We start from the raw sequence: 27,733 nt of genomic DNA, 5'->3' as shown, positions 1-27,733 counted from the left end.
GCTCTTTCTAACTTTCTCATCCACAACCCTAGTTTTCATAGATAAAATGTGCTGCTGTCTTCCAAGCCTCTTTCCCTCATTCTCCAGTGGAAGAAGGGGGAAGGCAAAGAGTAAAACACATTTCTCTTTGTGACCATTGCCTTTTTATTCAGGAAGAGAAGCTCAATTGAGAGACTTCCTCTAGGAAGACTTCGTCTAGGTAAATACTTCTCCTTGCACTTGCACTTTGTCATATGGCCAATGCTCCCTTCAGGGAAGGCTAGGACGCTGACAGTATCTCCAGTAGAATATGACAAAGGAGAAGGGGGGCTGTAGGTGGCTTTTGTGTAGCCAATTCACAATGTCTGCCACATTGCTTACCCTAATTCCTACTCATCCTTTAGAGTTCTGCCCAAAATCTTTTAGAAAAAATGAATTTTTATCATCTCATAACATTAATATCCTCTAATAGCTCTTAAGACAGTTTATAATTATACATTTATTTGAATAATTATTGGAAAAATGTTTTATTATCATCTGCTTGAGGGCAGCAGAGAGGGTTGCTTTTTGCTGACTATTGTATCCCTGGAGCCCAGGTGTGTATGGTATTGGCTCTCTGTAAATATTTAGATTGACATCTACACAGCATGAGGGGGTTCAGAGTTAGTTGAACATAACAATTATCACTTTAAAAGCAAAGTGATAATAAAAATAAAATGTGCCAAACTCAGTTTGTATTAATAACAACATATTAGAGGAAGATCCAAGATCACGGTCGAGTAGGGGAAAGGAACAATCACCTCCTCCCAGGACCAAACAGAAATTACAACTAAAATATAGAACAATTAACCTGAATAACTAGTTGAAGACTAGAAGACATATGGGGACTTGTAGGAAGGATAGAGATTTGAAAAAGGCTGGCTCTACTCCTACAGGGCAGCTAAGATTCTGGAGGGATGTCTTAGCTAAAAATTATTCCCTGAGAAGTGTGAGGTTGCAACTCCATGCTAGGCTCTCCAGTCCAGAAAAAGGTCACCCATATAACATTTAGCTGTGAAAATAAGTGGAGATTCTGTCTGGGAGGGTGACATTGGAGTCCGCTAGAGACAAAGGCACCCTCGTAAAGGTCCAGTGCACAAATTCTCATTTTCAGCCACTTACCCTGGGTTTCAGCAGAGGGAGGGTGGAGCAGACTAGAGTCATGTGAAAAAAAACTGGAAATTATGACTCCAGGGAGAAAGCTGAAGTGACCCTGTGCTGAGTTCCTTTCCCATACTGCAGATACCACGTTTCTTAGGTGGGGCAATGTCCTACTTATGGCATCAGCCTGGGGAAGTGCAATAACCACCTTTTGGACTCCCTGTCACCCCACCTTCCGGAGCTCATGCTCTGTGGAGGAGTCAGCTGCCTTCACTGTGGTGCAGAGGTCTGGGCCGACTCAGAAGGTGTCAGTGATTGAGGTGTGTGGCTCTGGGGCAGGAGCCATTTCCTCTACCTTCCCCCCAAGCCTGACTGGGGTCTAGCCCTCATGGATGATCTACTAGCTCCACACTCCAGACTCCCAGCAGCTCCACCCTATTGGCTCCTGGTGGCCCTACCTCACTGAGGTTGGCCTCTCCAGAAGGTATGGACAGAATCTGGGACACACTGAGTTATGTGGCTCTAATACAGGGCAGTTTTTTCTCACATGCCCCAACCAATGCAGAGCCTTTCTTTCACATGGCTAAATCTTCATCTGTTGGGGCTTGATAAACTGTGCTTACTTCACCCTGATGACTGTCTGAGACCCCGCTTAACCACAAAGGTCTGCAGGAACCCAGTGGGTGGCAGCTAGCTTTGTTGTATCCTGGGATTTTTACTGACTGGCTTCAGACTCAGAACTGGCAGCAAGTGTGCACTTGTATCAGTCAGGTGAACACTGCTCACCCTACCTGGTAATTCACTGAGAACCTTCCTCATGCAACTCAAATACTGCCAGAGGCTCTTTCAGAGACTGAGCCTAACAGGCAGCCAGCAGGTGAAGACAGATAGAGATAGATCTTAGAGTTACTTGGACATTTAGCTGAACTACTCCCAGCCTCTGTGCTGGTGCAATCCAGCCTTACTGAGCATTCCCACATACACCAAGGCCCAGCAGAGGCAGCCATAAACTGTGCATTGCTTTGTAGCTCCAAATAGGTTTCCCAGGGCCAGTCACAGGCAGTATCTGATATTGACCTACACCAGAGTCCCTCCCAAGGGGCCTGAGAACCAGTACATTCTGTGGTAAGCTTCAGACAACATCAGAGCAAGATCTAATTAGCTTCACAATTGGCATATCCAAAGCAATACTTAGGCAGACACCTGACACTGCTGAGGTAAATTTTTCTTTGTGTGGTCAGTACCTACACAGAAGCTTATATACTGTGGTTGGGGTCAATCTTCACAGTTAGCCAACCTGGGAGTTGATCCCATGCATGAATGGGCCAGGAGCAATCAAGACTCACTTATAATCAGAAGACTCACAAAACACACACAATGGATATTCCTGGAGCACCCAGCTCAGGTGGTCAAGGAGATTGTGCCCCATAGGACACCTACTAGGACAGGATGAAAAGGACACTGGGTGCCTCACTGGGTTCCACAGGATACCTACTATTAATATATGTCTCCTCTACCAAAACTGGGAGGCATAACAGATCTATCTAATACACAGGCACAAACACAGAGAGGAAGCCAAAAAATGGGGAGACAAAGGAACATGCCCTATATGAAAGAACAGGAGAAATCCCCAGAAAAAGAACTAAATGAAATAGAGGCAAGCAATGTACCAGATATAGAGTTTTTAAAAAAATGGTTATAAGGATATTCAATGAACTTAGTGAGAACTTCAACAAAGAGACAGCAAGTATAGCTATAAAAAAGAACCAGTCAGAAATAAAGAGCACAACATCTGAAAAAAAAACATACTAGAAGGAATAAACAGTAGGTTAGATGAAGCAGAGGATAGAAGCAGAGATTTGGGAAACATGGTAGCAGAATATGCCAATCAAAGCAACAAACTTTTTAAAATGAGGATTGTTTAAGAGCCCTTGAGGACAACATGAAGTGTAACAACATTCATATCGTAAGGGTCCCAGAAGGAGAAGAGAGAACAAAAGATTGAGAATATATTTAGAAAAATAGTGACTGAAAGCTTTTCTAACCTAGTGAAGAAAAAAGTCACACAAGTCCAGGAAGAGCAGAGTCTCAAACAAGATGAACCCAAAGAAGCTCACACCAAGACACATCATAATTAAAATGGCAAAGATGAATGACAAAGAGAGAATCTTAAAAGCAACAAGAGAAAGAAACAAGAAAGCAACAAGAAAAAGCAACAAGAGAATTAGTTACCCACTAGGGAGCAACAAGAAAAAGCAACAAGAGAATTAGTTACCCACAAGGGAGTTCCCATCAGACTGTCAGCTTATTTCTCAACAGAAACATCTCAGGCTAGAAGGGATTGATACAAAATTTTTAAATTGATATAAAGCAAGGATCTGCTATCAGGACTACTTTACCCAGCAAAGCTATCACTTAAACTTGGGGAGAAACAAAGAGCTTCCAAAACAAACAAAAAAATTGCTAAAGGATTTCATTGCTATGAAAACAATATTACAAGAACTGTTAAAGGGTCACCTTAAGGAGAAGAAATAAAAGAAATGGAGGAACATAGTTATAAAGAATAAAGTGGCAATAAATACATACCTATCAATAATTACTTTGAATGTAAGTTTTTAAAATACTTTAGTGAAAAGACATAGGGTAGATGAATGGATAAGAAAACAAGACCTATATAATTCAGTCTTTAAGAGACCCAGCTCAGAATGATTGATACACATGGCCTAAGAGTAAAGAGATGGAAAGATATTTCATGAAAATGAAAATTTAAAAAAAGCTGTGGTAGCAAAACTTATATCTGACAAAATAGACCTTAAAACAAAGCCCAGTAAGAGACAAAGAAGGACACTACATAATGATAAAAGAAGCAACCCAACAAGAGGATATAACCCTTGTAAACATTTAGACACCAAACATGGGAGCACCTAAATCTATAAAGCAAAATCTTGATGAACATAAAGGGAGATATTGATAGTACTGTCATAAATGTAGGGGATTTTAAAACCCCATTGAAATTGGTGGATAGATCTTTCAGACAGAAAATCAACAAGCAAACAACAGCCTTAAGTAACACACTAGATTAAATAGATTTAATTGATATCTTCAGAGCATTTCATCCCAAAGCAGCAGAATACACATTCTTTTCAATTACACATGGAACATTATGAAGATAAACCACATATTAGGACACAAAACAAGTATCAATAAATTTAAGAAGATTAAAATCATATCAAGCATCATCTCTGACCATAATGGTATAAAACTAGAAGTCAATCACAGAAAAAAAAGCTGAAAAACACACAAAAACATGGAGGCTAAATAACATGTTACTAAACAATGAATGAGTAAACAAGGAGATCAAGGAAGAAATCAAAAGATACCTTGAAGCAAATAAAAATGAGAATATAACAACCCAAAATGTATAGGACACAGTGAAAGAAGTCCTATGAGGGTAATTCACAGCATAACCAGCCTATCTCAAGAAACAAGAAAAATCTCAAACAATTTAACCTTATACATAAGGGAATTACAGGGATAAGGGGACTAAATGGTAATAGAAAAAAATACAATAAAGATTAAATTTTTTAAATAACTAAAAAAAGGAAAAACAAACAAAGCCCGAGGTGAGTAGAAGAAAGAAAATAATACAGATCAGAGCAGAAATAAACAAAAGAGTCTTAAACAATACAAAAGATCAATGAAACCAAGAGCTCATTCTTTGAAAAGGTAAACAAGATTAAAAAATTTTTATTGTATTATTTCTATTACTGTTTACCTCCCTTTTACCCTTTCCCCATACAATCAATCACCATACTGCTGTCTATGTCCATGAGCACTTTTTCCATTTTGCTTAGTCCCTCCACTCCTAAACCCCCTACCCACAGATATGTCAACCTGCTCTCTGAAAGTCTATTTTGCTTGTTAGTTCAGTTTGTTCATTAGATTCCACATATGAGGAAAATCATATGGCATTTGTCTTTCTCTGACTGGCTTATTTCACTAAGCATAATGTTCTCCAGGTTCGTCCAAGCTGTTATAAAGGGTAACATTGTCTGCTTTTTTATGGCCAAGTAGTATTCCATTGTGTAAATGTCCCATAGTTACTTTATGCATTCATCTACTGATGGACACTTGGGCTGCTCCATATCTTGGTGATTGTGAATAATGCTTCAATGAACCTATTGGTGCTTACAGTCTTTCAAATTAGTGTTTTAGGTTTCTTCAGATAAATTCCTAGAAGTGGAATTGTTGGGTCATAAGGCAGCTCCATTTTTAATTTTCTGAGGTATCTCCATACTGCTTTCCAGAGTGGCTGCACCAATATGCACTCCTGCCAACAGTATAGAAGGGTTTCCCTTTGTCCACATCTTTGTCATTTGTTGATTTATTGGTGATAGCCATTCTGACAGGTGTGAGGTGATACCTCATTGTGGATTTAGTTTACATTTCTCTGATGATTAGTGACATTGAGTATCTTTTCATATGTCTATTGACCATCTGCATGTCCTCCTTGGATAACTGTCTATTCAGGTCCTTTGCCCATTTTTTAATTGGATCTTATGCTTTTTTGGTGTTAAATGTTATAAGCTGTTTGTACAGTTTGGATATTAACCCCTTGTCAGATGTATTGGCAAATAAGTCCACCCATTCTTTGGGTTATCTTTTTATTTTGTTGATGATTCCTTTGCTGTGCAAAAACTTTTTAGTTTGATGTAGTTCTATTGTTTATTTTTTCTTTTGTTTCCCTTGCCTGAGGAGATATATCAGAAAAAGATTGCTACAAGCAATGTCAGAGATTTTACTGCCTGTGTTTTCTTCTAGGATTTTTATGGTTTGGGGTCTAACATTTAAATATTTAATCCATTTTGAATTTATTCTTGTATGTGGTATAACCAGAAATCAGTTGCATTTTTATATGCCAATAATGAACTATTAGAAAGGGAAATTAAGGAAAGAATCTTATTCACAGTTGCTTCAAAAAGAATAAAATACCTAAGAATGAATCTAACCAAGGATGTAAAAGACGTGTACTCGGAAAACTATGGCACTGCAGAAAGAAATTGAAGCAGATACAAATAAGTAGAAGCATATACCATGTTCATGGATATGAAGAACTCTCATCATTAAAATGTCCATACTACCCAAGGCGATCTATGGAGTCAGTGCAACTCCTATCAAAATACCAATGATGTATTTCACAGAGCTAGAACAAATAAACCAAAAATGTATATGGAACCACAAAATTTCCCTAATAGCCATAACAATCTTGAAAAGAAGAACAAAGTTGGAGAAACCACACAACCTAATATCTAGCTATCCTACAAGGCCACAGTAATCAAAACCATCTGGTGCTGGCATAAAAATAGACATATGGATCAATGGAACAGAACATAGAGCCCACAAATAAACCCATGTCTATATGGTCAATTAATATTTGACAATGGAAGCAATATCATACAATGGAGTAAAGACAGTCTGTTAAATAAATGGTGTTGGAAAAATTATACAGATATATGCAAAAAATAAAACTAGACCATCTTCTTACACCATATAGGGGAATAAACTCAAAATAGGTTAAAGACTTAAATCTAAGACTCAAAACCATAAAAATCTCAAATATTTCTCCTAGTAAGATTTTCACTTGAGCAAGGGAAACAAAAGAAAAAAATGAACAAATAGGACTACACCAAACTAAAGTTTTTGCATAGCAAAAGAACCATCAACAAAATGAAGAGACAACTAACTGAATGGGAGAACACATTCACCAATGGTACATCTGATAAGGGGCTAATATCCAAAGTCTACAAATAACTTACAAAACTCAACACCAAAAAAACAATCCAATTAAAAACTGAGCCAAGGACCTGAATGGACAATTCTCCAAAGAGGACATAGAGATGACCAATAGACATATGAAAATGTGTTCAACATCATTAATTATCAGAGAAATGCAAATTAAAACCACAATGAGTTATCACCTATCAGAATGATTATCATCAATAGTTTACAGGAACAAGTATAAAGGACACATGGACAAAAACCAGGGGGAGTGGAAACAGGAGGGAGGTGGGGAGGGCTTTGGGGGTGGGCTGTGATGAGAGTAAGAAGCAGAAAACTGTATTTGAACAACAATTAAAATAAAAGAAATAAATCAACAAATGACAAGTGTTGGTGAAGATGTGTAAGAAAGGAAACCTTTTTGTACCGATGGTGGGAATGCAGACTGGTGCAGCCGCTGGAAAACAGTATGGAGATTCCCCCCAAAATTAAAAATGGAACTACTTTATGATCCAGTGATTTCATCTCTGAGAATGTATCCGAAGCAACTCGAAACACTGATTCGAAAGAATATACAAACCCATGTGTTCATTGCAGCATTATTTACTATAGCCAAAATTTGGAAGCAGCCCTGTCAGTAGATGAGTGGATCAAAAGGCTGTGGTACATTTACACAATGGAATACTTTCTATTCTGCTGTAAAAAAGAAGGAAATCGTACCATTTGCAACAGAATGGATGGACCTGGAAAGCATTATGCTAAGTGAAGTGAGCCAGTCAGAGAAAGATAAATACCATATAATTTCACTTACATGTGGATTTAATGAACAAAATAAACAAATGAACAAAATATAAACAGACACATAGATACAGAGAACAAAGTGATAGCTGTCAGTGAGGAGGAAGTTTGAGTTGGCTGGGTGAAAAAAAGAAAAGAATTAAGGAAAAAAAAACCTATGGATGCAGACAATAGTATGGTGATTACCAGAGGGAAAAGGGAATGGGGGCAGGTAGAAAAGGATAAAGGGGAATAAATGGTTATGGAAGGAGTTTTGACTTGGGTGAGGAGCACACTATATACATACACATAGGGTTTTACAGAATTGTACAGTTGAAACCTGTATAATTTTATTAACCAATATAACCCCAATGAATTAAATAAAATATGTATTTAATTTTATTTATTTCTTCTTAGAGAGAAAGGAAGAGAGGGAAAAAGAGAAGGAGAGAAACATCGATGCGGGAGAGAAGCAACAATTTGTTGCCTCTTTTATGCACCTTGACTAGGAATCCAACTCGGAACCCAGGCATGTTCCCCGACCAGGAATTACACTGACAACTTTTCACTTTGCAGGACGATGCCCAGCCAACTGAGCCACACTGCTTAGGGCAATAAAAACATTTTTTTTAGCCCTGGCTGGCATAGCTCAGTGGATTGAGTGCGGGCTGGGAACTAAAGTGTCCCAGGTTCGATTCCCAGCCAGGGTACATTCCTGGGTTGCAGGCCATAACCCCCAGCAACCGCACATTGATGTCTGTCTGTCTGTCTGTCTGTCTCTCTCTCCCTCCCTCCCTCCCTCCCTTCCCTCTCTAAAAATAAATAAATAAAATCTTAAAAAAACAACAAAAAAACCCCACATTTTTTTAAATATTAAAAAATGTAATATATCTCAGAAACTTTTCAATGTCTGTATAAAGAACATCTCATTATTTTTTGTACTTGAATAGTATTTACTGTATATGCCATACTTTTAAAACTGAATATTAAATTATATTAGCATAATAAATACTCAATATAAATAATTGAAAACAATAATATATTGGAAACCACTAGCTTGTATGTATAATGATTTTTTAACCCCAAATTAAAATTTATTTTTATTTCTTCAATAGTATTTACTTGCTTGCCTTATTCATATTGCTTATAGAAGGGAGAGTTTGGAAAAATTAAAACTCAATGTTTTAAAAATTAAGTTTAATTTTTACAAATTACAATGTTTAATTTTTCCTCTAAAGTTTTAATTACTGAGGTCCTTAAATAGACAGTTTTATTAATGATAGGTCTTGTTAAACGTCTTACAAAATGCACACCAAGCTGAAAAAATCTGGGATGCTATATTTTTCTTATTGGTTGTATTTTTCCTGGATTTTGTCAAAATCTGTGTCTTCTCATGAGGATGTCTTTCCTGGGACAACTGAGTATTGTGGCAGAAAAAAGGAGCCCGGAAGCTTCGCCTCACCTTCCAGGTAAGGAGCTTCAGGGCGCTGAGAACCACTGCTGGGCTCTTCTCCCCTGCTCTGCCAGGGGCTGGCTTTGCAATGATTGTTCCCACAAACGAGTGGCTGGTTTTTAAAAATATTTTATCTATCTATGAAAAAGTTTTGCAGCATATTATAGTCAAAAGGGTATATCCTTAATATAGCTCTGTCCAGAAGGTATCTAGCCACGTAATATGAAAAATAGAGACATTTACTGAAGAAGATACAAGAAACATTGTACATAGGACAATGACACCTCAATGTACTTCAGAGTAAGCACCTGGAGACCTCACATAATTCTCCCATTGCCATCAGCTGCCCCGTCGTATTTTCCACAAACCTCACTGATGGTCTGAAATCTCTTCCCTTTCAAAGGCGATTTTAGTTTTGGGAAAAGCCAGAAGTTGCAGAGCTCTAATTCTGGGCTGTAGGGGTGCTGGGTGATTTGATGTTTTGCCAAAAAAACTCTGCTTGAGACGTGATGCAGGAGTGGATGTGTTGCTGTGATGTAGCTGCCAATTACCACTGGCCCATAGCTGTGGCCTTCTGAATCATCTGGATAGTTTCTGCAGAGCAATGTTCAAGCTTAACGCAAAATCTGATGCAGATTCATTGCTCTACTTGTTCAGTCATTTTGAATTTGAAGGCCACACAGTACACATGCTCATGCAATAGTGTCTACTGCCCCCACTGACAGTGAAGTACAGTGAAGTCATCAATAAATGATGACTTCATGAATGCACACCTGTGCATTCCAGTCCACTGTCCTTGGCTGCCAGGTTACATCAATGTCACACAAACTATTCTTGTTATATTAACAATGGCTGGACTTTTTCTGGCTAGACCTACAATTTCTACAATTCCATATGTAACTTAAAGACAAAGGTTTAATTAAAAATCTCCTAGGGTTATGAATAGATAATTCACACAAAAAAGTGAAATATAAAGGAATAGTAAATAAACAAAATTATTCAGTCTTACTAGTAAGAACTACAAGCATAACTAACATTTTAAATCTTTTAAATTGGAAAAAATGTTTCTGAAATTGTTAGGAATGTGGGGAGAGGAGCTCTCCTATACAGTGGGTCTGTGTATTGTGATTCATGCTGCTAAATTGCTAAAGATTTCTGAAGACCAACTTAGCGGAATAAAGCAAAGCCTTAAAATGTCCATCACTCTGCACAGACTTTTTTCCTAAGAATTTATCCAAATAATTTTGCACGTGTGCAAGTTTAGGTAAAACATATTGATCACAAACTACATTGTAACAAGAGCTAGAAACACCTTCCAGGTTCCTGGATAAGGGATTATTTAAAATGTGATAATTTGTAACCAGTAAGCATAATCATACAGAGCTTCAGTTACAGAAAGTGTTTCATACTGTATTGTGTTAAATTTAAATTTTTTTTCTCATGCATAGGGAAAAAATTCTGTATTGAAATAATGCCTGAGAAATGACAATAGTGGTGTGTGGGCAGTGAGATGAGGGCTGACTTTGCTTTTATTCTTCATCATCCTATTTTTCGTAAGATTGTAATTCTCCTTAATGAAAATGTAATACTTTTTAGTGTTAACAATATGTATATTAAAAATTATCAGAAGGGAATTTGCAGTTGTGCAGATAATATTAAATGAAATGGTAAGTTTTTTTTTAAAGTAGTTTAAGTACACTTTAAATTTACACAATGTTATAATCAGATATACTCATAGTAGCTTAAATTCTTATTTAAATAAAGAGCCTTAAAGAATCTTTTCAGGACCCATCTGGACTCATTTGCTTAATCAGAATCATAGTACTTTACATTTTTAATACTGCTGTGTAAATCTATTCTTCAACTGTTTTATACATAACAGCTTTTGGGTTTTGTCTGCTCCAATTTCAATTTTTCATCAGTGGCACTTATTGAAGCCACACGATTTTCAAAATGCTGAGAAGGAGTTGGGAGAAAATGGAGCAAGAAATTTTGATTCAGGTGTCGAGAGAAAGGGAGAAACAAAAGGCACAGACAAGGAAAAAGGAATGCAAGCTTCTAGATGAAGTGTGGGTCCAGATAGACCCTGGCAGAAAGCCCAGCTCTTGGGAAAGGCCCCAGGATTTGTACACAATGCAGATCCATTGCCAAAGATGCTGAAGACATGGAGAATCAATCAACCTTGACCATCTAAACAGTACTGCACTGCACTGCTGCCCTTAACCCCAACCTACAAGGCCCAAAACACTGGCTGGGGCTGTGACCCAAAGATTTTTCTGATGTGATACCCTCCCAAGCTATACAAATATTACATATTTGTCAGAGAATTAGTGACTTACAAAGAAATATGAAGAACAGGAGCAAATTCAACCTTGTTTCATTCATTACTCAGACACACCCAGGTGCAGAATTCACTGGCACCTCAGGGCCAAAACAATTCTGAGTCTGGCAGGAGAAGATCTTCCAGCAGCAATATGGGTTCATGCAGACAGCCCCTCATGCTTTCCCTGCAGTCTCCATAGCACTTACATGTGGCCACGTTGTAAAAGCCAAACTCTGGACACTTCTGTAGTACCAGATCCCTAGATCCCTAGGGCTGTTTGTCTTGATTCTCTAAACCCTTCCCTGTTCAAGGAGTAGGTAACTTGAATGGACACACTGTCATTTTAAAACACAAATAAGACTTAGAAGGTGGAAGCTCATAATATCCCTACCTTAGTGTGATTTTAACCAGCTACTTTTCTCTTGGTTCAGCTCAATTTACTAAATTGGATTGGGCTGCGAAGAGTACCAAGAAGTAATTTGAGATCATGCACTTGGGAAGGACCTTCATGCAGGTGTGTGCTGGTTAAAGCATTATTGGAGGGGAAGGGCCAGGAAGGGAAGAGGATAGTAATTCTGCCTCCCCACCACCCCCACATACAGGATGTGGAAAGTGAATGTGCAGTTTTGGAGATGGTATTAAAGAAAATGATTTGATTTTTCTGGACCATGGTATATCTAAATGATGGGCTTCAGGTAAGAGTGTGCATCTGCACGGAGGGGAAGGGTGCTGACAGCATTTAGCACCATGATTTGCTGACCCACTTAGGAGGATTTGAAACTATACTCTTAGGGAGAAAGGATCTTGAGACAGGAATGAATGTGAACAGCAAATATAATGGTGTGTCAGGGTTTATTAGTGATCATAATGTTACTCTTAATTGAGCTCTTACTAGATGTCAAGCAATGAATCAGGAACTTTCCATCACTTTCCATTTCCTTCTCCCCTTCAAACAATACTCTACAGAGCAAGTTTCATTATATCCCTGTTAGCAGGTGGGAAAACTGAGGCCAGAGAGGTTAAGTGTCTTGCCTATGTTCACACAGCTAGTAAGTGGTAGAACCCACTGCTGGAACCCACTGCCCATTTCCTATGCTAATCTCCACTGTCAAGAGCTAGATGTAAGGTTATAAAAGGGCATTCATTTTTAAAAATTAAATTTATTGGAGTGACATTGGTTAATACAATTATATAGGTTTCAGGGGTACAATTCTATAATACATCATCTGTATACTGTGTTCACTACCTAAAGTCAAGTTTCCTTCCATCACTGTTTATTCCCCCAGTACCCCTTTACCTCCTCCCACCTCCCTTTCCCTCTGGTAATCAGCATACTGTTGTCTGTCTATAAGGGTTATATATTTTTTCACTTTTCATTTTGCAGCTTGCATTTTGCAGAGTTTCGGCTGGCAGTGCTCTAACTGGGCCACTGAAAACATATGACAGCTGTGGTTTGGCTCATATTCCAGCTGAGTCTTAAACATATTCACTTCCAGATCCCTTGTCATTGCAGATGGGAAGGGAAAGGAACTGGCCTATCTTTGAGAACAAATTTAAACGGTGCCCCTATTCAGGATACAACCACAAGGCTTTCTAGGTTATCATCTAAGTCCTTTTTGAAGAGCCTAAACTGTTGAACAAACTAGTTGTATTTCACCCTCACTGCTGTTTCCCTTTTCGTTCCTGTCATGAATTGGGGCGTTTTTAAGCCCCCTCTGGTTCCCTGGGACTATTTAGGAGGATATTTCAGCTGTTTGTGGGATTATCTTTTGTTTAAACATTTTCAGAATCAGACAAATCCTCTTAGGACAACATATTAATTATTCAAGAGGACCTTTCTCCACAGTAAAATAAAATTAATTAACACACAAGGTGATTATTAGAGCTTATGCTCCTAACCTCCCCACATGCCAGTAAATGTGCACATGAGATTTTGAAAAATGTGTCAATTGTATTTCCTAGTAGAGAGGGCAGAGGGATAGCATGACTGTTCAGCACCCTCCCTGCATGAACCCAGGCAATTGTGATTTGCAAAGATGGCTGCTCAACAGTTCATATATGGTTTAGGACATTGGGCTGAGCTGTCAGAACACAGCATTGCCTAATTTTTATCATCTGAAATCCACAGAGAAGGGAGGGAAAGCAAAGGTCTCAGACTCTTAGAGCTATGAAAAAGCCATGAGACTCTGTCCTCATAGGGGAAACCCAGCTGATTTGAAGAAGGAACATCTTATGACCCAGTTGGAGGATTTAAGGGTGCCAGGTGGTTCCAGGCTCTGACAAGACAGGCTCCGCTGCTGAAGACTTCACGCCAAGGGAACAGAAGCTGCTGTGTAGACTTTGTACCCGGGGGCACACGGAGTCTTTGGACACATAGTTGAAACATGCTGAGATCTCGGGGTTGTCAAAACCAACAGGCACTACCCCTCCATTTTTGATGATCCAAGTCAAGAAAGGAGGATACACAGAAAAATTCTGGTACGTATTTTTCCTGACTTCAAAGTCTGATAAAATGATCTGAAGGATCCAGGACAGATGGTGATTTTGCAGTGGAGGACAGGGGCACTTTATCCATGTCCATCAAGTCTGCTATGGAGGTGGATAAGAAGGTAAAATGTAAGAGGGCACAGTGTGTAGCTAGATGGAGGCAAACTAGGGGTGGGGCATGGCTCTGCATGATGCCATCTGTGTAATTCAAATGATAAAATGTTAAGATGAGAAGTAGAAAAGGGTAAAACTTGAAGGAAGCCAAGGAGATACAGAGCACATTGGGAGGACTTGATTCCAATGGCCAGGGGTGGGAGGGTTCTGTGGGTGCTGAGCAAGCAGAGCTCCACCATTGGGCATTGGGCGGCAGCCCCAGGCAAGACCCCTGAAGGCACACATGGATTGGGATCTCCCACTCAACCCTGATTATAGAACCTCAGTGGCCCCTTCTGGAGATGCTTCTGCCACCTATGCTTGTATAACTCTGTAACTCTGGGAAGAAATTTTTTAAAAAGTAAATAGACAGTGAAGAGATGGTATTTCCATGTAGGAAGTATGTGTATAGCAGTGAATTTTATGATGGGTATATGTTATGCTGTGTGCAATTTGTGTTTAATCTGTTGGAAATAAAAATCTGATATATTAGAGAAATTGGCTACCTAAATTTGTAGTTTTAATTGAAATACTTAGGAGGATTTAATGAATTAATTTTGCAGTCAATGTTTAGGTGCTCATGAGAACCTCATTTACTAAATCTGTGAATTTAATTCCTAGGAGGTCAAAATGTTTTAAGAGAAATTGATATGCTATATTTAGAGGTTTTGATTTATTAGATTTAGCAGAACTATGTAAGTCTGGAGGAAAACTTTCTTTCTCCTATTTATAAGTCATCCTGTTGGAGATTAAAAGTTGTTTTAAAAAACAGATGTATTACATTTATTATTATAATTGAAAATTTTAGGGAGATTTATATAATCAAGTTTATAAGCAATATTTACACTTTTAAGATTATTTGATTTGCTAGGTTTATAAAATATTGTGACTAATTAGAAATATGTAAGATCATTAGTTTGAAAATGTTAAAATATTTAGAAGTAAGAACTCTGTCTCAGGTTTAAGAGCTAATTGGGCATTGGTCAAAGGATATGGGAAAGTGAATGTTTGACACTTGAACACGAACAAACCAGATTTATAGGGAAATGCCCATGACTTACAAGATATGTTCAAAGGTTAAAGAAACCGTTTTAACAAATTGAATATCAACTAAAACACATGCAGCTGTAAAAGTTTTCTGCTATGGCCAAGTTCTCCTTCAGGCATTAAACATGCAAATGGTGCTTCCCTGTGATGGCGGTGACTTCGGGACACACAGGATGTGGAAAGTGAATGTGCTGTTTTGGAGATGGTATAAAAGAAAATGGAGATGGTTTGATTTTTCTGGGCCATGGTATATCCAAATGATGGGTTTCAGGTAAGGGTGTGCATCTACACAGAGGGGAAGGGTGCTGACAGCATTTAGCACCATGGTTTGCCAATTGAGTTAGGAGGATTTAAAACTATACTCTTAGGGGGAAAGAATATAAGTGTTTTATCCTGTTGCTGTTATACTGGAGCCCCAGGGAATGCTGAGACAGGATGTGAATATAATGGTGTGTCAGGGTTTATTAGCGATCATAACTTTGCTCTTAATTGAGCTCTTACTGAATGTCAAGCAATGAATCAGGAACTTTCCATCCTTTTCCATTTCCTTCTCTCCTTCAAATAATACCCTACAAGGCAAGTTTTATTATATCCTTGTTACCAGGTGGGAAAATTGATGCCCCGAGAGGTTAAGTGTCTTGCCTATGTTCACACAGCTAGTAAGTGGTAAAACCCACTACTGGAATCCACTGCCTGTGCGCTTTCCTCTGTTAAACTCCATTGTCAAAGGCTGGAGGTAAGGTTAGTAAAAGGCACTCTTCCATGAAGGACACAAAAGGCACTCCATGGAGAGTCCCAACTATTAAATGTAGTGATAAAGCTGAATTGGAATGTAGATCCAGTAAAGAATTATATAAGGGAAGAGCAAGGAATCAGGCTCCAGGCTGCTTAGACAAATTTCCTAGAGCAGTTCATATGCTGCATTAATTCTCATGCTGAGATTTATGTCTCAAGGATATCGCTAAAGCATCTATTCATTCCCGAAGTTCCTCATTCATAGATCCTCATATTTCCCCTTTGAACAAGGTGGAATCACAGCCTCTTGAGGTGGCTTGGGCAATGTAAGCCAGTTCCCCAGTATGTCCTCCAGGTGCATGACTTTCGCAGGCCACTCTGCTCGGGTTTCCCTGTGCCTAACATTATCATATGGTAAGAACTAGGTGTCCAGATAATTACTGTGGATATAGGACTTGGAGGACTGGGTGGTGAGTAGGTTTTTGTTGGTCCTGCCTCAGGAAGGACAATTAAAGCAGAAAGTACACTTCCTGTGGCTAGTGGGGCATTGGAGAAAAAGACAGAGAATGACAACAGTTGAGCCAGAAAAGAGTCCGTGAAATGTCTCAGTTTCCATCATGCCTAGAGAGAGTGCAATAAGGTGGGAATGGTAAACTCCTCCCCAGTCAGAGACATTCCCCTGGGTCTAATACCTGTTAGGAGCAGAATGTGGATGAGGAATCCAGTGGGGCCCAGTCAAGTGGAATGTGGAAGAGGTGAGTGTGAATTAGAATATGTCATTTTTCTAGAGCAGGGTTTCTGAACTAAGAGTATTCTATATTGTAGCAAAACTCCATGGTAGTCTTAAATTTGGCCCAATAATATTCTTTTGATTCGAGGCATAGTATCATAGGTGTGCTTGGTGGTCTGCTTGAATCGTTGGTTCTGGTTTTCAGATTTTGGTTAATATGAACAGGAGAGAGGTACATCAATTCAACCACCCTGCTCACATTTTAAAGAGTACCTACTTTGAGTCAGGCAACTGGATAGCTTCTGGGAACAGAAAACCAAATAAAGCATTCTTGTTTTCATGGTGCTTGCAACATAGTAAGCAGGGAGGTGTGGAAGAGTCCAACACGTTATATACAGGAACAACCTCAATGGATCAATGACAGGAAGAAAGAAGGCACCTCATCTAGACTTGCAGGGTGAGGTCAGCTTCTTAGTGGAGATGGCACTTGAGCTAAATTCTGGGAGGACAACAAAATCACTAGGTAGAATGCCAGCCCTACAGCAGGTTGAGCTAGACCAAGTAATGGTTATAGGGTAGTGTGCAGTTTGCAGCATTAGTTCACCTCTCAGGTAACCATTAACAAATGAGAATAGCCAGTAGAAAAAAACAAGGATGGAAAGATGAGGAAACCAGGGACAGTTAACTGGGGATGGAGAAGCTTCTGGGAGGGTGGATCAGAAAGATGGCCACACAGAAATCCTTTTAGGAGCAGCCAAAACCAGAGGCAGATTTCAGTTGAACAAAAAGTATATCTTTCCCCCCAAAGGTTGTAATATTTTAATAACAAAAAAGGATATTTTTATAATGACTCAAAACTGAGTAAATTTAATAAATGAGACAAGTTGAGATCAATATTTCAGCAGATTTGACATTCTTACAAAGGCCCTGTCTAGGTTGTGTTTTGGGGGTTGAATTTTGATTTGTGTGGAAAATTGTCAAAAGGGTTTCTAATGTCCTCTCTGCACATTAGGACCCTTATATCACTTTTCTGCCTTCAGTGACAGCTTTCCTTTAATGATATAGCATTGAAAAGCCACTTTAAGTAGGATATGTAGGCAGCTGTCTAAGGCACATGAAAGCAAATTTTTCAGGTCTCCAAGCTACAAGTGAGTGGAGACTGGGAGGTAAGTGTTAAAAGAAATTGTGTCCAATAGTCTTTCAAAGGTAGAAACAGAATCCCCATTGGTTATTGAGGATTAGATGAGACAATGGATTGGAGAGAATGAAGAAAAGTAAGATATTGTCATCAATTTTATTAACATGAAATCTTCTGTCTAGTTTCTAAGTGACAAACACTAACAAATCATTATAACTCCAATCCAGTGTTTTTGAAGTGAGTTAAAAAAGCCACCTAAAACTCCACATCGTTTTCTGTACTTTGTTGTTTCTTCTCTCCCTTCTTCCTCCTCCTCCTCATCTCACTTTTCTTTATTTTACCAGTAAGTCTGTCCTATATTCCCAAAGGAAGTGCTCTGCTCAGTCTCCAAGCTCCCACAGCACAGTATTAATTGCATTAAGTTATAATGGTGTTCATGACTTTGTCAATCTCCAAAGACTGATGGCACAAGGCAAATGAAGTGTTTTACAGCCTCAACATCTGGCACATTGTAGGTGTTCAGTGACAGTTTAATGATAGATGAGGAAGAGCCATTGCCTTCACTGCCATCTGATTTTATCCCTCCTTCTATATTTTGCTGACACTATCTCTCACTGGTCACCAATGTTCTCTGTCAAATTGAGTGTTGTCATCTTTGAATTTTAATGACACTAATGAATATAATCAACCACAAATCACTTCTCTTAACCTTTGTCACTCCACAGATCCTAATTTCTCCACTACATCTTTATCTGTTTTTTCTTCTTTTCCACCCCTCCTGTTACCTGCTAGGACATTCCTGTGACTCTTGAGCCTCATCTCTGGAAACCGGTATGCAGATGAAAGTGCTATTCTCTACTTCCCAAACACTAATAGTTTGGAGGACTCCTAAATCTACATTTTGATCCCTGGCTTCTCACTCTTTAACCCCACCTGTTAAGTTGTATGTTGTGCATTTCTAACTATTATATTTTCACATCAACTCCAGCAAAAACTGTATTCATTTTCCTCCCATGAATGTTTCCATTCATTCCCTAATTAACTTGTGAATTTACTATAATTGAGTCAGCCTGCCATTCTCTGCAGACCCTGTGCAACTTTTTTACTTCCACACCTGTGTTATACAGCTTCTTCTGCTTGTAACATCACCTTTCTTTCTCACCCTCTCTAAATGTCTTATGTAATCTTCAAAGCCCAACTCAATTGCCATTGTTTGAGGTCCCCTTAATTGTCACTGCTGGACATGACTTCCTCCTCTCCTTTCCTGTAGAATTTGTCAGTACAACCCATATAAAATACACTGCCTGACACCTTATATTGTAGTTATCTCTCAGTCAGTCTTATTTGCCCCGATATTTAGAATAATCCCTTTGAAGAAGGACATGAGCCCAGTGTTGGGAAACATCATACCTGGTGGCATTATCCTTTGATGGACTAAAGATCTTTTCCCAAGTTTAACAATGAGTGTTTTCCCATTCTGTCATTTGCTAACGACAATAATAATAATAGTTAAAAAGTCTTATATATCCATTATGTGATTTCACACTGAGAATTAGTCTTTATTTCTCCACAATTGAACTTTTGCTTCTGGCAGCTTAAAACGAACAAACAAAAAAACAAAACAAAACAAAAACAAAGAGCCTCTGAGCATTCAGGACACTGGGGGCTCCAGTGAGCAGAGAGAGGATGTGGCAAGTGCACTGGGGCAGCTTCAGGGAGCAGGTGAGCACTGAATTTCTCCAGGCAAGGTCCTGCAGCCTAAATGACCCATCCAAGATGAAACAAACTTGAGTTTGCTCCACATCAACCCAGACATTCAAGGTTACTGATTTGAACAGACAGGGGCAGTTGTGGTGGGCAAACTCCCAGGGAAAGACTATTCTCAGCATCACAGGGCTGTTTAGTCATAGGTTATAAGGTCCACCTAAATCAGTGCAAAGGATCCTAGAATCTAAGTCTGGCCCCTGGGTGGGTGGGGGTGAAGGGAGGAGTGTCCTGGATTATACAGTGGAATCCAAGTCTAGTTAACAAGTTGAGGTTCAAGGATAGAATGCAGGGTGAGTGAAGACCTGGGAAGAAGCCTACTTAAACTTGTAGCTGCATATGACTGGGGCAGAGTAGGGTAGACATCAAGGATCAATGAACAGAGTTTTTTTGTTATTTATGTATTTCTTTGCGCTTGGTTCCTGTTTTACTCTCTCAGAGAGTTCATTCCTTCTTTTGCCTTCACCATTACCCCTGTCTGAGCAACTATATTTTTGGTCCTGACTACATTTCATATTGTTCAGAGACCATCATCATTTGGATGTTTCCTTTTACTGAAACACAACATATCCAGAACCAGTTGGAATAATGAACAACCTTTCCCTTTCATTTTGCAGAGATTATACCTGCCCCTACCAGGTAGAGAAGTGGTGTTACCAGGCTGGTGCTTTTCTGAGCCTCCTGTTGCTGTGTGCTTGGTTCCAAACCATGTTGCATATTGTCCTTAAAGTCCATCTTCATGGGCTTAGGGATTGGTGCCCCCACTTCTTGGTACTGCCCCACAATACTAGAACCCACTACTATCACCAGCTTCTGCAAAATAGAGGTGTCACCTCTCAGTGTCCCCAGACTTCTAATTTCATGGAACATCTCACACACCTTTTGGTTTTTAAAATAGGAAAAAAATTTAACTTTTATTTTAAGAGGAAAAATTAAGGAGTTTCAAAAAGTAAAAATCTTGGTGTTGTTTAGATTTTAATTAGAGGTAGACTTAATCTTATTTAGGTGTATTTTTCTTTGCAACTTTTTTATTCTAGGTAACCATGACCCTCAATAAATAAGTATTCTTATGAAGGGGTTTTTTCTCTGTCTCTTCTATCTCTCAATCTCCCTGTCTCTCTTTCTCCATTTTATAAAAGGATTATAGAAAAGATTTACATTAGTACTAAAATCTGCTGCTAATATTTTTTTCCTGTGCATGTATTTTGGTTCTAGAAGGAAATTTGACAGTTTATCAGGATGGTTTGACCCAGGGATTCCACTTCAATGAGATTCTCTAAGGAAGAAACAAGGGATGTTCTCAAAGATTTATATCCAGGATATTCACTTTGAAGTTATTTGTAATCATTACAAATGGAAACAATTCACATTTTAAAATAGAGGAATACTTAGGTAAATGATTATAGCCATGAAATATAATGCATCCATTACAGTTCTATTTTTAAGACTATTTCATGACATAAAGTTAAGGAACAAAAGAAGAAGTTAAAACAAAAAGGAGCTATTGAAACTGTTTTTACTATGGCCCAAAATTTATCCTTAAAAGTGTGAGTGACTGTGTGTGGTATAAGAAACAAAAAAAAAGTAAGCATAAGCTAGCATTCCAGAATTCTAATTGGTTGTCTGTCAGAGTGGGATTGTAGAAAAGTTTTACATTTTTTAAATTATTGTATGCATTTTTCCAAATGTTTTTCTAGGAACATGCATTATTTTATTCATTCATTCACTTATTCAAGAAACACAGTGACTATGAGGTGCCAAGGACTCTGCTTTGTGCTGAGGAGATAATGTAAACAAGAGAGAACAGACGTGTTCTTTGCTTTGCTCAGAGTTTATAATCCGTTAAAATTAGGAGGAAAAGTTTTTTTAAAATTCATTTCATTTGACCCAGTAATTCCACTGCTGGGAATCTATCCTAAGAAAATAAGCAAGAAAAACAAAATTATCATACAGAAATATATAGTAGTGCATTATTCATAAGAGCAAAATATCTAGAAATGACCTAAATACCCAACAGTAGGGAGATACCTAAAGTAATAATAGCACATTCATATAATAGAATAATAGGAAGCCATTAAAATTATGTTATGTAAGACTTTTTAATAAGTCTTAATACCAAGGGAAAATGTTGTTAATATTTTCCATTAATATCAATAGAATTGATATTTATAATCTACATTGATCTATCTAAATTGATATTTATAATCTACAAAATTATATAGAACCTGACCTCAGTTATATAGTGTAATAGTCATAAGAGAGAAATTCACTAGTTAGCAAACATTATTTTTGCACAGGAAAGTAACAGTTGATTTGTATTTTTGGGTCTATGCTCTTCATACTTTCCCAGTTTTCTGCAATGAACAAGGTTTAATTTTATTATCAGAAAAACCAGGTTGCTTTCATTATTTAAGACTTGATTCAGAGGTTATCTGTGAAAGATTCAAGAAACATACAAAAAGTAGCTTAACATTTTCTCACAGCCTGCATTGGCATGGTGGAGAAAGGAGAGATCATTCATATGGAGAGAGTGTAGGGCCCCTTCTGTTCTAAAACTGGACAGAGTGGATGACCACAAATGCAAGGGAGCTACATTCTTCAGAGGGCCTGAGGGGATGAATTCACTGTGTGCTCAAAAGGTGAGCAAGGGAAAATAGAAGGAACACTAGGAGGACTTGGAGACACAGCCTTGACACTTAATCCCTAACCCTACTTTGAGCTCTAAACTTGAATATGTCATTAATAGCATCCCTGGGCTGTATCTGTACAGTAGGGACATGGGGACATTTCTTGGTGCTGTCATTTCCCTCAGCTTTGGCACGAGAGATCCTCTGACCTCACTGAGCAGGGTTCGCACAGGGGCAAGGTCCTGTCTCTGGTTTGCCTTGGAAAAAAACAGTGGAGCTTGAGATGCCAGCATCAGGGCAGCTCCCTGCCCAGTCCCCTGTGAAGACTTTGGCCCTGCTTCTTGCCTGCCCCTAACCTAAGTTCAAGGGCAAAGAGCAGGGCTGTGGAACATGTCTTTTCTGTAGAAGCCAAAGCAGAAGAGCTGTTGACTGCTGCTCATACTGACTGACTGACAGGTCTCTTGAGCTCACACAAGGTCCCAACGCAGTAAAAATACCAACTCTCCTTCTAATTTAGGATCATCAAGATTGCACGTGTAAAGTACCAGTTTTCACCGCACCTATATTCAGTTACATATAAAGCTTTAGGTTTTCTAAGTTTAAGGGGGCAGCTGTGAGATAAAGGAGCAAGTCAGTACAGAAAGATTTACAAGTGCACCTCATTTTCAGCAAACTGAGTATCTGAAAACCAGTGTAGCATAAAAGATAAATTTACTAAAGAATTCATTTCACTACCACTTTGAGCAATTGGCTTCCTTCCACATTTAAAATATAATGGATTCACCATAAGTTGCCTTACACACAACATATCAAGCAAATAAGAGCTGCATAAAGGGAAGTTTACATGGAAGTAAGAAATCAGTATTTGGACACCAATGCAAATGAAACCGCCTTCTCTGATCTTAGAAGTGTTCATTCACAACAGAAACTGAAAAAGACCTCAAATTGATTGCAAATCATAAACAATCTTTATACAAAAGGGTTTAGCAGTTTGGGAATTTTTTTTGAAGTTTTTCTCCTAGTTCCTTTTTTGAGTTTCTCACATTCATTTATCTCAGTAAGGCCATCAAAGAGCCCATTTTAAAATCACAGTGGCAGGTGTTTTAAACCCACCTCCACATCCCCCATAAACATTTAACACTGATGCACACATAGATATACACATGAGATACCTAGGACACCCACAAAAGCTTAATACAAACAGAGCTGTGCTGTAATGATCAAATTTCCATCATGCCACCTGAGGGGCCATTCATTCCAGAGTGCTAGCCCCTGTGTTTGAAAATTCCAACCTTTTCACATTCAGTCAGCTTCTGAAACCCTAACCTGTTGGTTATAGGAAGGAGAGAGTTCTCAATTGCCTTTGCTGAGCATGTTTCTCTGTGGGTTCAGACAGGCTAAAAACATTGATCTCACGTTACAAGAGAGATTTAGAAACACTCCTGGGTAAGCTCCTTATCTATGGAATGCCTTAAGAACAGTGTAGCTGCCTCTCATTCATGAAGGAGAACTTGTAGCAGTGTAGAGGAAGCTGAATTAGAATTCTGAGTATTTCTGATTCTAGTGAAATAAATGCTCTTCACACCCAAATAATATTGGAACATTGAGGTAGGAGCAGCAAGCTCCTGAATATTCAGGAAAAGGTGAAAAATGATAAATTCTGGCTAGGCATACCTAAAACTGGAAGGCAGAGGCTGCCCCACAGAAGTGGGCCCTCAGGGTTTTATAAATCCCAGGTAGGAACCACACTTCGGCCAAGCCCTGGGCATCCCCCTCAGCCTTTCAGGGCAAAGAAAAGAAATGCAAGGAAAGAAGCAAAGTAGGAGTTGGAAGGAAAATGTCTGGGAGATGAGGGGTGAAGGGATGAAGAAAAGAGGGTTAAGTGAAGAAAAAGGGGGAGGGTGTGAAGAAAGGAAGGGAGACTGGTGATGGGTGGAAAGAGAAAAAAAGGAAAGAGAAAATAGAGTAGAAAATGATGAGATAAGAGTCTCACCATCAACAACTGGTTGTTAGTAAGAATCCCTTCACCTTGAACTAGGCACAACCCAATCCCACAGCCCCAGAACAAAGCCATGGCCCTCTGTGGACATTTTCTCCCTTTTCCACAAAGGGCAAGCTCACCTATCCAAGGCCACAGCTGTCATGGAGTAGATACTGGCAAAGACTGCCGCAATAGGGAAGAAGTTGTGGAACTTGCAGTAGAACAGGCCGTAGTACCACTCGTTGTGGACAGCATAGGTGAAATTCACCACTGTGTTGAACGCAGCCATGGAGGCCTCTGCGAAGGCCAAGTTCACCAGGAAATAATTGGTGACTGTCCTCATTCTCTTGTGGGCCAAAATGATCCACATCACCACCACATTGCCCACCACGGAGGTCACCACGATGGCCGTGTAGGCAGCTGCCCAAAGGACAATTTGCCAGGTAGGCTGCACGAACTGGTTGGGCTCCGAGGTGTTGGTGGAGATGTTTGGGAAGAGGTCTGAGTCAACTGGGAGGACGTTATCCATTTCTCGGTTAAGTGGTTAAGCCTTGCTCTCTCTACACGCACCCACTTTGCAACAGGGTCCCCAGGCCAGCGCCTGGAGTCAGGGTCCTGCTTAACCAAGACAGAAGGGCTACAGGCTCTTTCGGGCAGAACTCTTCCTTGCGAGCAGAAGACTCGGCGCCCTAAAAATGAACACTTGCTGTCTGTCTGCCCCCGGTGCCACTGAATGCGTCTGTATTCAAGCCTCAGGAAGCATTTGAGTTCAGAAATCTGGAGATAGTCTATCTTCTGCGTTGGGCTGAAAATGGAAAAGAAATTCCGTCGGTCACGGTTCCAAGAAGCAGGAGTCCCCCGCCTTTCAGCACCTGCTGCTGCTTACAACTCCTACTCCCCTTCCCGCAGCGAGGAAGGCAAAAAGCTCTGCTTCGTGAGGACTTGTGGGCACACAGGGTGCTCGTCAGAGCGCGACTCATAAAAGTTCTAAATCTGTGGCCGGCATTCTGGAGCTCCGTGCCCAGCTGGGAATTTTTCCTTTGCTTTCGCTGTTGCCCCTGCGCCGCCACCTCCTGCAGCTTCGCAGGCGCCTCTTGGCGCGGGTCCTGCTAGGACTGGGAGTTAGCAGAAGAACCTCCGCAGGCTGCGCGCGAGGTTTATAAAGCCTGGCAGAAATGTTTTACCAGGAAGGGGCAGTACCTGGGCTTCGTACTCGCCAGTCCCAGTGCGCTGCAGCTTCATCAGCTGTTGCCAGCTGTCTCAGTCCGGCGTCGCAGCCACCACGCCTTTTGCAGCTCCCTGTACCTGCGGTGGGAGTCTGCAAATCGGACGCGCCACACACTCCGCCAGGGGGCGCTAGGCAACCTTGGAGTAATTGCGTCAGTTGGGGTCTGCAGCTGGAACCAAGTGGGGAAAGGAAGGGTTTGAGAATGAGCAGCAGTGATGCACACTGAACTTCAGGGAGGGCAGCGCAGAGTGCTGCGACAGCTTTGCAGAGGCACCTGCCTGTGGCTGGGGAGTAGGGCAAGTGTGGGGGCGACCTGCCAGCGCAGCGCTGCGGCAGTGCTCCAGCTCGTGCTCCAGCCGGAGTGCACGGCGCGCTGGCTCTGGAGACTGTGGAGAAGCGAGAGGGGAGGACGTTTGGTTTCCGGTTTCCGGAAAATAACTTTCCTAAGGTCGTGTTTAGGAAACACCTCCAAAATGCCTAGTTCCTTTCCCTGGCAGGCCAATTCTCCTAAGCTCTACGCTTTGGAGGACACCCTCCCCAACATCTTTGGTAGCTTGACTCCTTGCTCCATGAAAAACTCCAGCTGAGCCGCCCACTAGGACAACCGGGACTGGGTTGCGTTCCCTGTGAAGCTTGGTGAGCGGAGGAGCCACCCATCAGCAGTGTGTTGCCCAGACGCGCGGCTCTGGGCTCTCTGCCAGCGCCCACTGCGGCCTCCCGTTCGCCGCCTGGGGACCTGGCAGCCTCTGCCTCCATGCCTCCGGGTGCAGGCCAGAGCCGGGACATGCGTGGCATGGTGGTGGTGGTAGTGGCGGGACTCTTCCACCTCCCCGCTCTCAGGTTTGGGTAGGGACTGTGGGTCAGGGCTGCCCGCCTTTTCTGTACCTGCCCTCCCATCTCCAACCCCTGCCACCCTCACCACCCCTCCCTCGGCTTCGAAGCCTGGTCTCCCAGTTCAAGGCCATTTCAAACTGCGGAGCTGGTAATAGGCACTTGAAGGAGGTGGGAACGGCTAGCCAGTCGGTGCGAACCGTTTTGAAGGCGAGATAGGTTGAGGTTAGGAGCGAGTTCCAGACAGAGTGCCAGATAAGCTGTTCTGTGAAGACTCGAACCTTCGGAGCCTTTCTGGGAGCCATCTACCGTTCTGCCCACGATCCACCCTTCACTGTGGGGACTCCGAACTGTGGGACGAGGGCAGGAGGCTCGGGTGGACGCAAGCCCCCACTCTCTCGGGGGCCGCGTTTAGGCACTAGTCCTGCCTGCTTGCGCGCCTCTCCAGCGAGTGCGTCAAGTGTGTTTCGAGACGTTTTTTAAAGCTTAGTAATTTATTGCCCAGATTTTGGGCAGAGCTAAAATCGGATCGTCTCTCGAGGCGGGAAGTCTACTAGTTCACTCAGGTTTTTTGAAGCCTGGGATTTCAGCATTATATGAACCGCACCTGGCACTACTCGGTCCTGGTCCTCTGAGAGCCCCTAAACCCGGAGGAGAAAACTCCAATGAGGCCTTAAAGAGAACAGCTCCCCCCACCCCAACCCCGCCTCCATAGGGGACGGCAAAGGGAACGCCTCCTCCACCACCCGGGATCTCTCACAGTTGCTTCCACCACCTCTCAGAAAGGGTGCGTGTGTGTCCACTTTTAAAGTGTCCTCCTAAGCTGTGTAAAGCCGTCTTTCTCTATTCTTCCTGTTCAGTGGAGGCAGGCTGACATTTTCTAAAGGAGCAATGCTTAAAGGAAAAGAGAAAGTAAAGAAAACCTAAGCTAAAAAAAATAAGGCTGTATCCATTTATCCTCCATCAGTAGAGCAAGCTGGTCTCTTGAACAAGGTACTGTGCGGAAGGTGCAGTCTGCCAAGCACTTACAGACTAGTGAGGGAGAAAGAGACAACTACAGGCACAGACAGTATGACTGAGACAGGTTAGCAGTAAGCTGGAAAATCCCCTGGCAAGTGGAATGAGGGAAACTGAGACAAAGCAGTTAAACAAGGCAGAGCAATCAACAGCCTGATAATACATCAAAAGATCTTGTCTTCCTTAACCAAGGACACCCAGGAGAAGATGGTTTATACCTGACCTCCCCAACCAGAGAGTAAGTAGTTTAAATCACCCTGGTCGAGGAGATAGATAACAGAGACCCAGTTAGTGCCATCAGTACCAGCCAAAACCCAGAAAAGGTGAAGTCAAGGGAATAAATAATAAAAATCCAATCAGAGCCAGACAAATTCAAGATAAAAGTAAGAGTGAAATGACCAGATGATTCCAAACTCCCTATACACTCATTTTGATGTGTCAGCACATTGAAGGACACGTCTGGAAATCTATTGAATATTCTGTTGAGACCCTCCCCTGAGATAGCCCCTAAAACTTCCACCTTTAAAAAACACATCTGAACCCTG

The 27,733-nt window shown here is 40.7% G+C and overlaps 1 protein-coding gene across 1 annotated transcript in view; it reads right to left on the bottom strand.

Moving 5' to 3' along the window:
* The window catches only part of TACR1 (tachykinin receptor 1), a 155,659-nt gene extending 130,376 nt beyond the window's left edge, over positions 1-25,283 (bottom strand). The window contains exon 1 of the mRNA XM_045828200.1: positions 24,253-25,283. Coding sequence (XP_045684156.1) covers positions 24,253-24,641 — 389 coding nt within the window. The 5' untranslated portion in view covers positions 24,642-25,283. The remainder of the gene's footprint in view (positions 1-24,252) is intronic.
* Positions 25,284-27,733: the final 2,450 nt, after the last annotated feature.

The sequence above is a fragment of the Phyllostomus hastatus genome, unplaced genomic scaffold, assembly GCF_019186645.2.
Source record: "Phyllostomus hastatus isolate PE091 unplaced genomic scaffold, TTU_PhHast_1.1 phas_scaffold_78, whole genome shotgun sequence".
Lineage (NCBI taxonomy): Eukaryota > Metazoa > Chordata > Mammalia > Chiroptera > Phyllostomidae > Phyllostomus > Phyllostomus hastatus.
The sequence above is the reverse complement of the archived record's forward strand: the minus strand, read 5'-3'. Positions and strand labels throughout refer to the sequence as shown.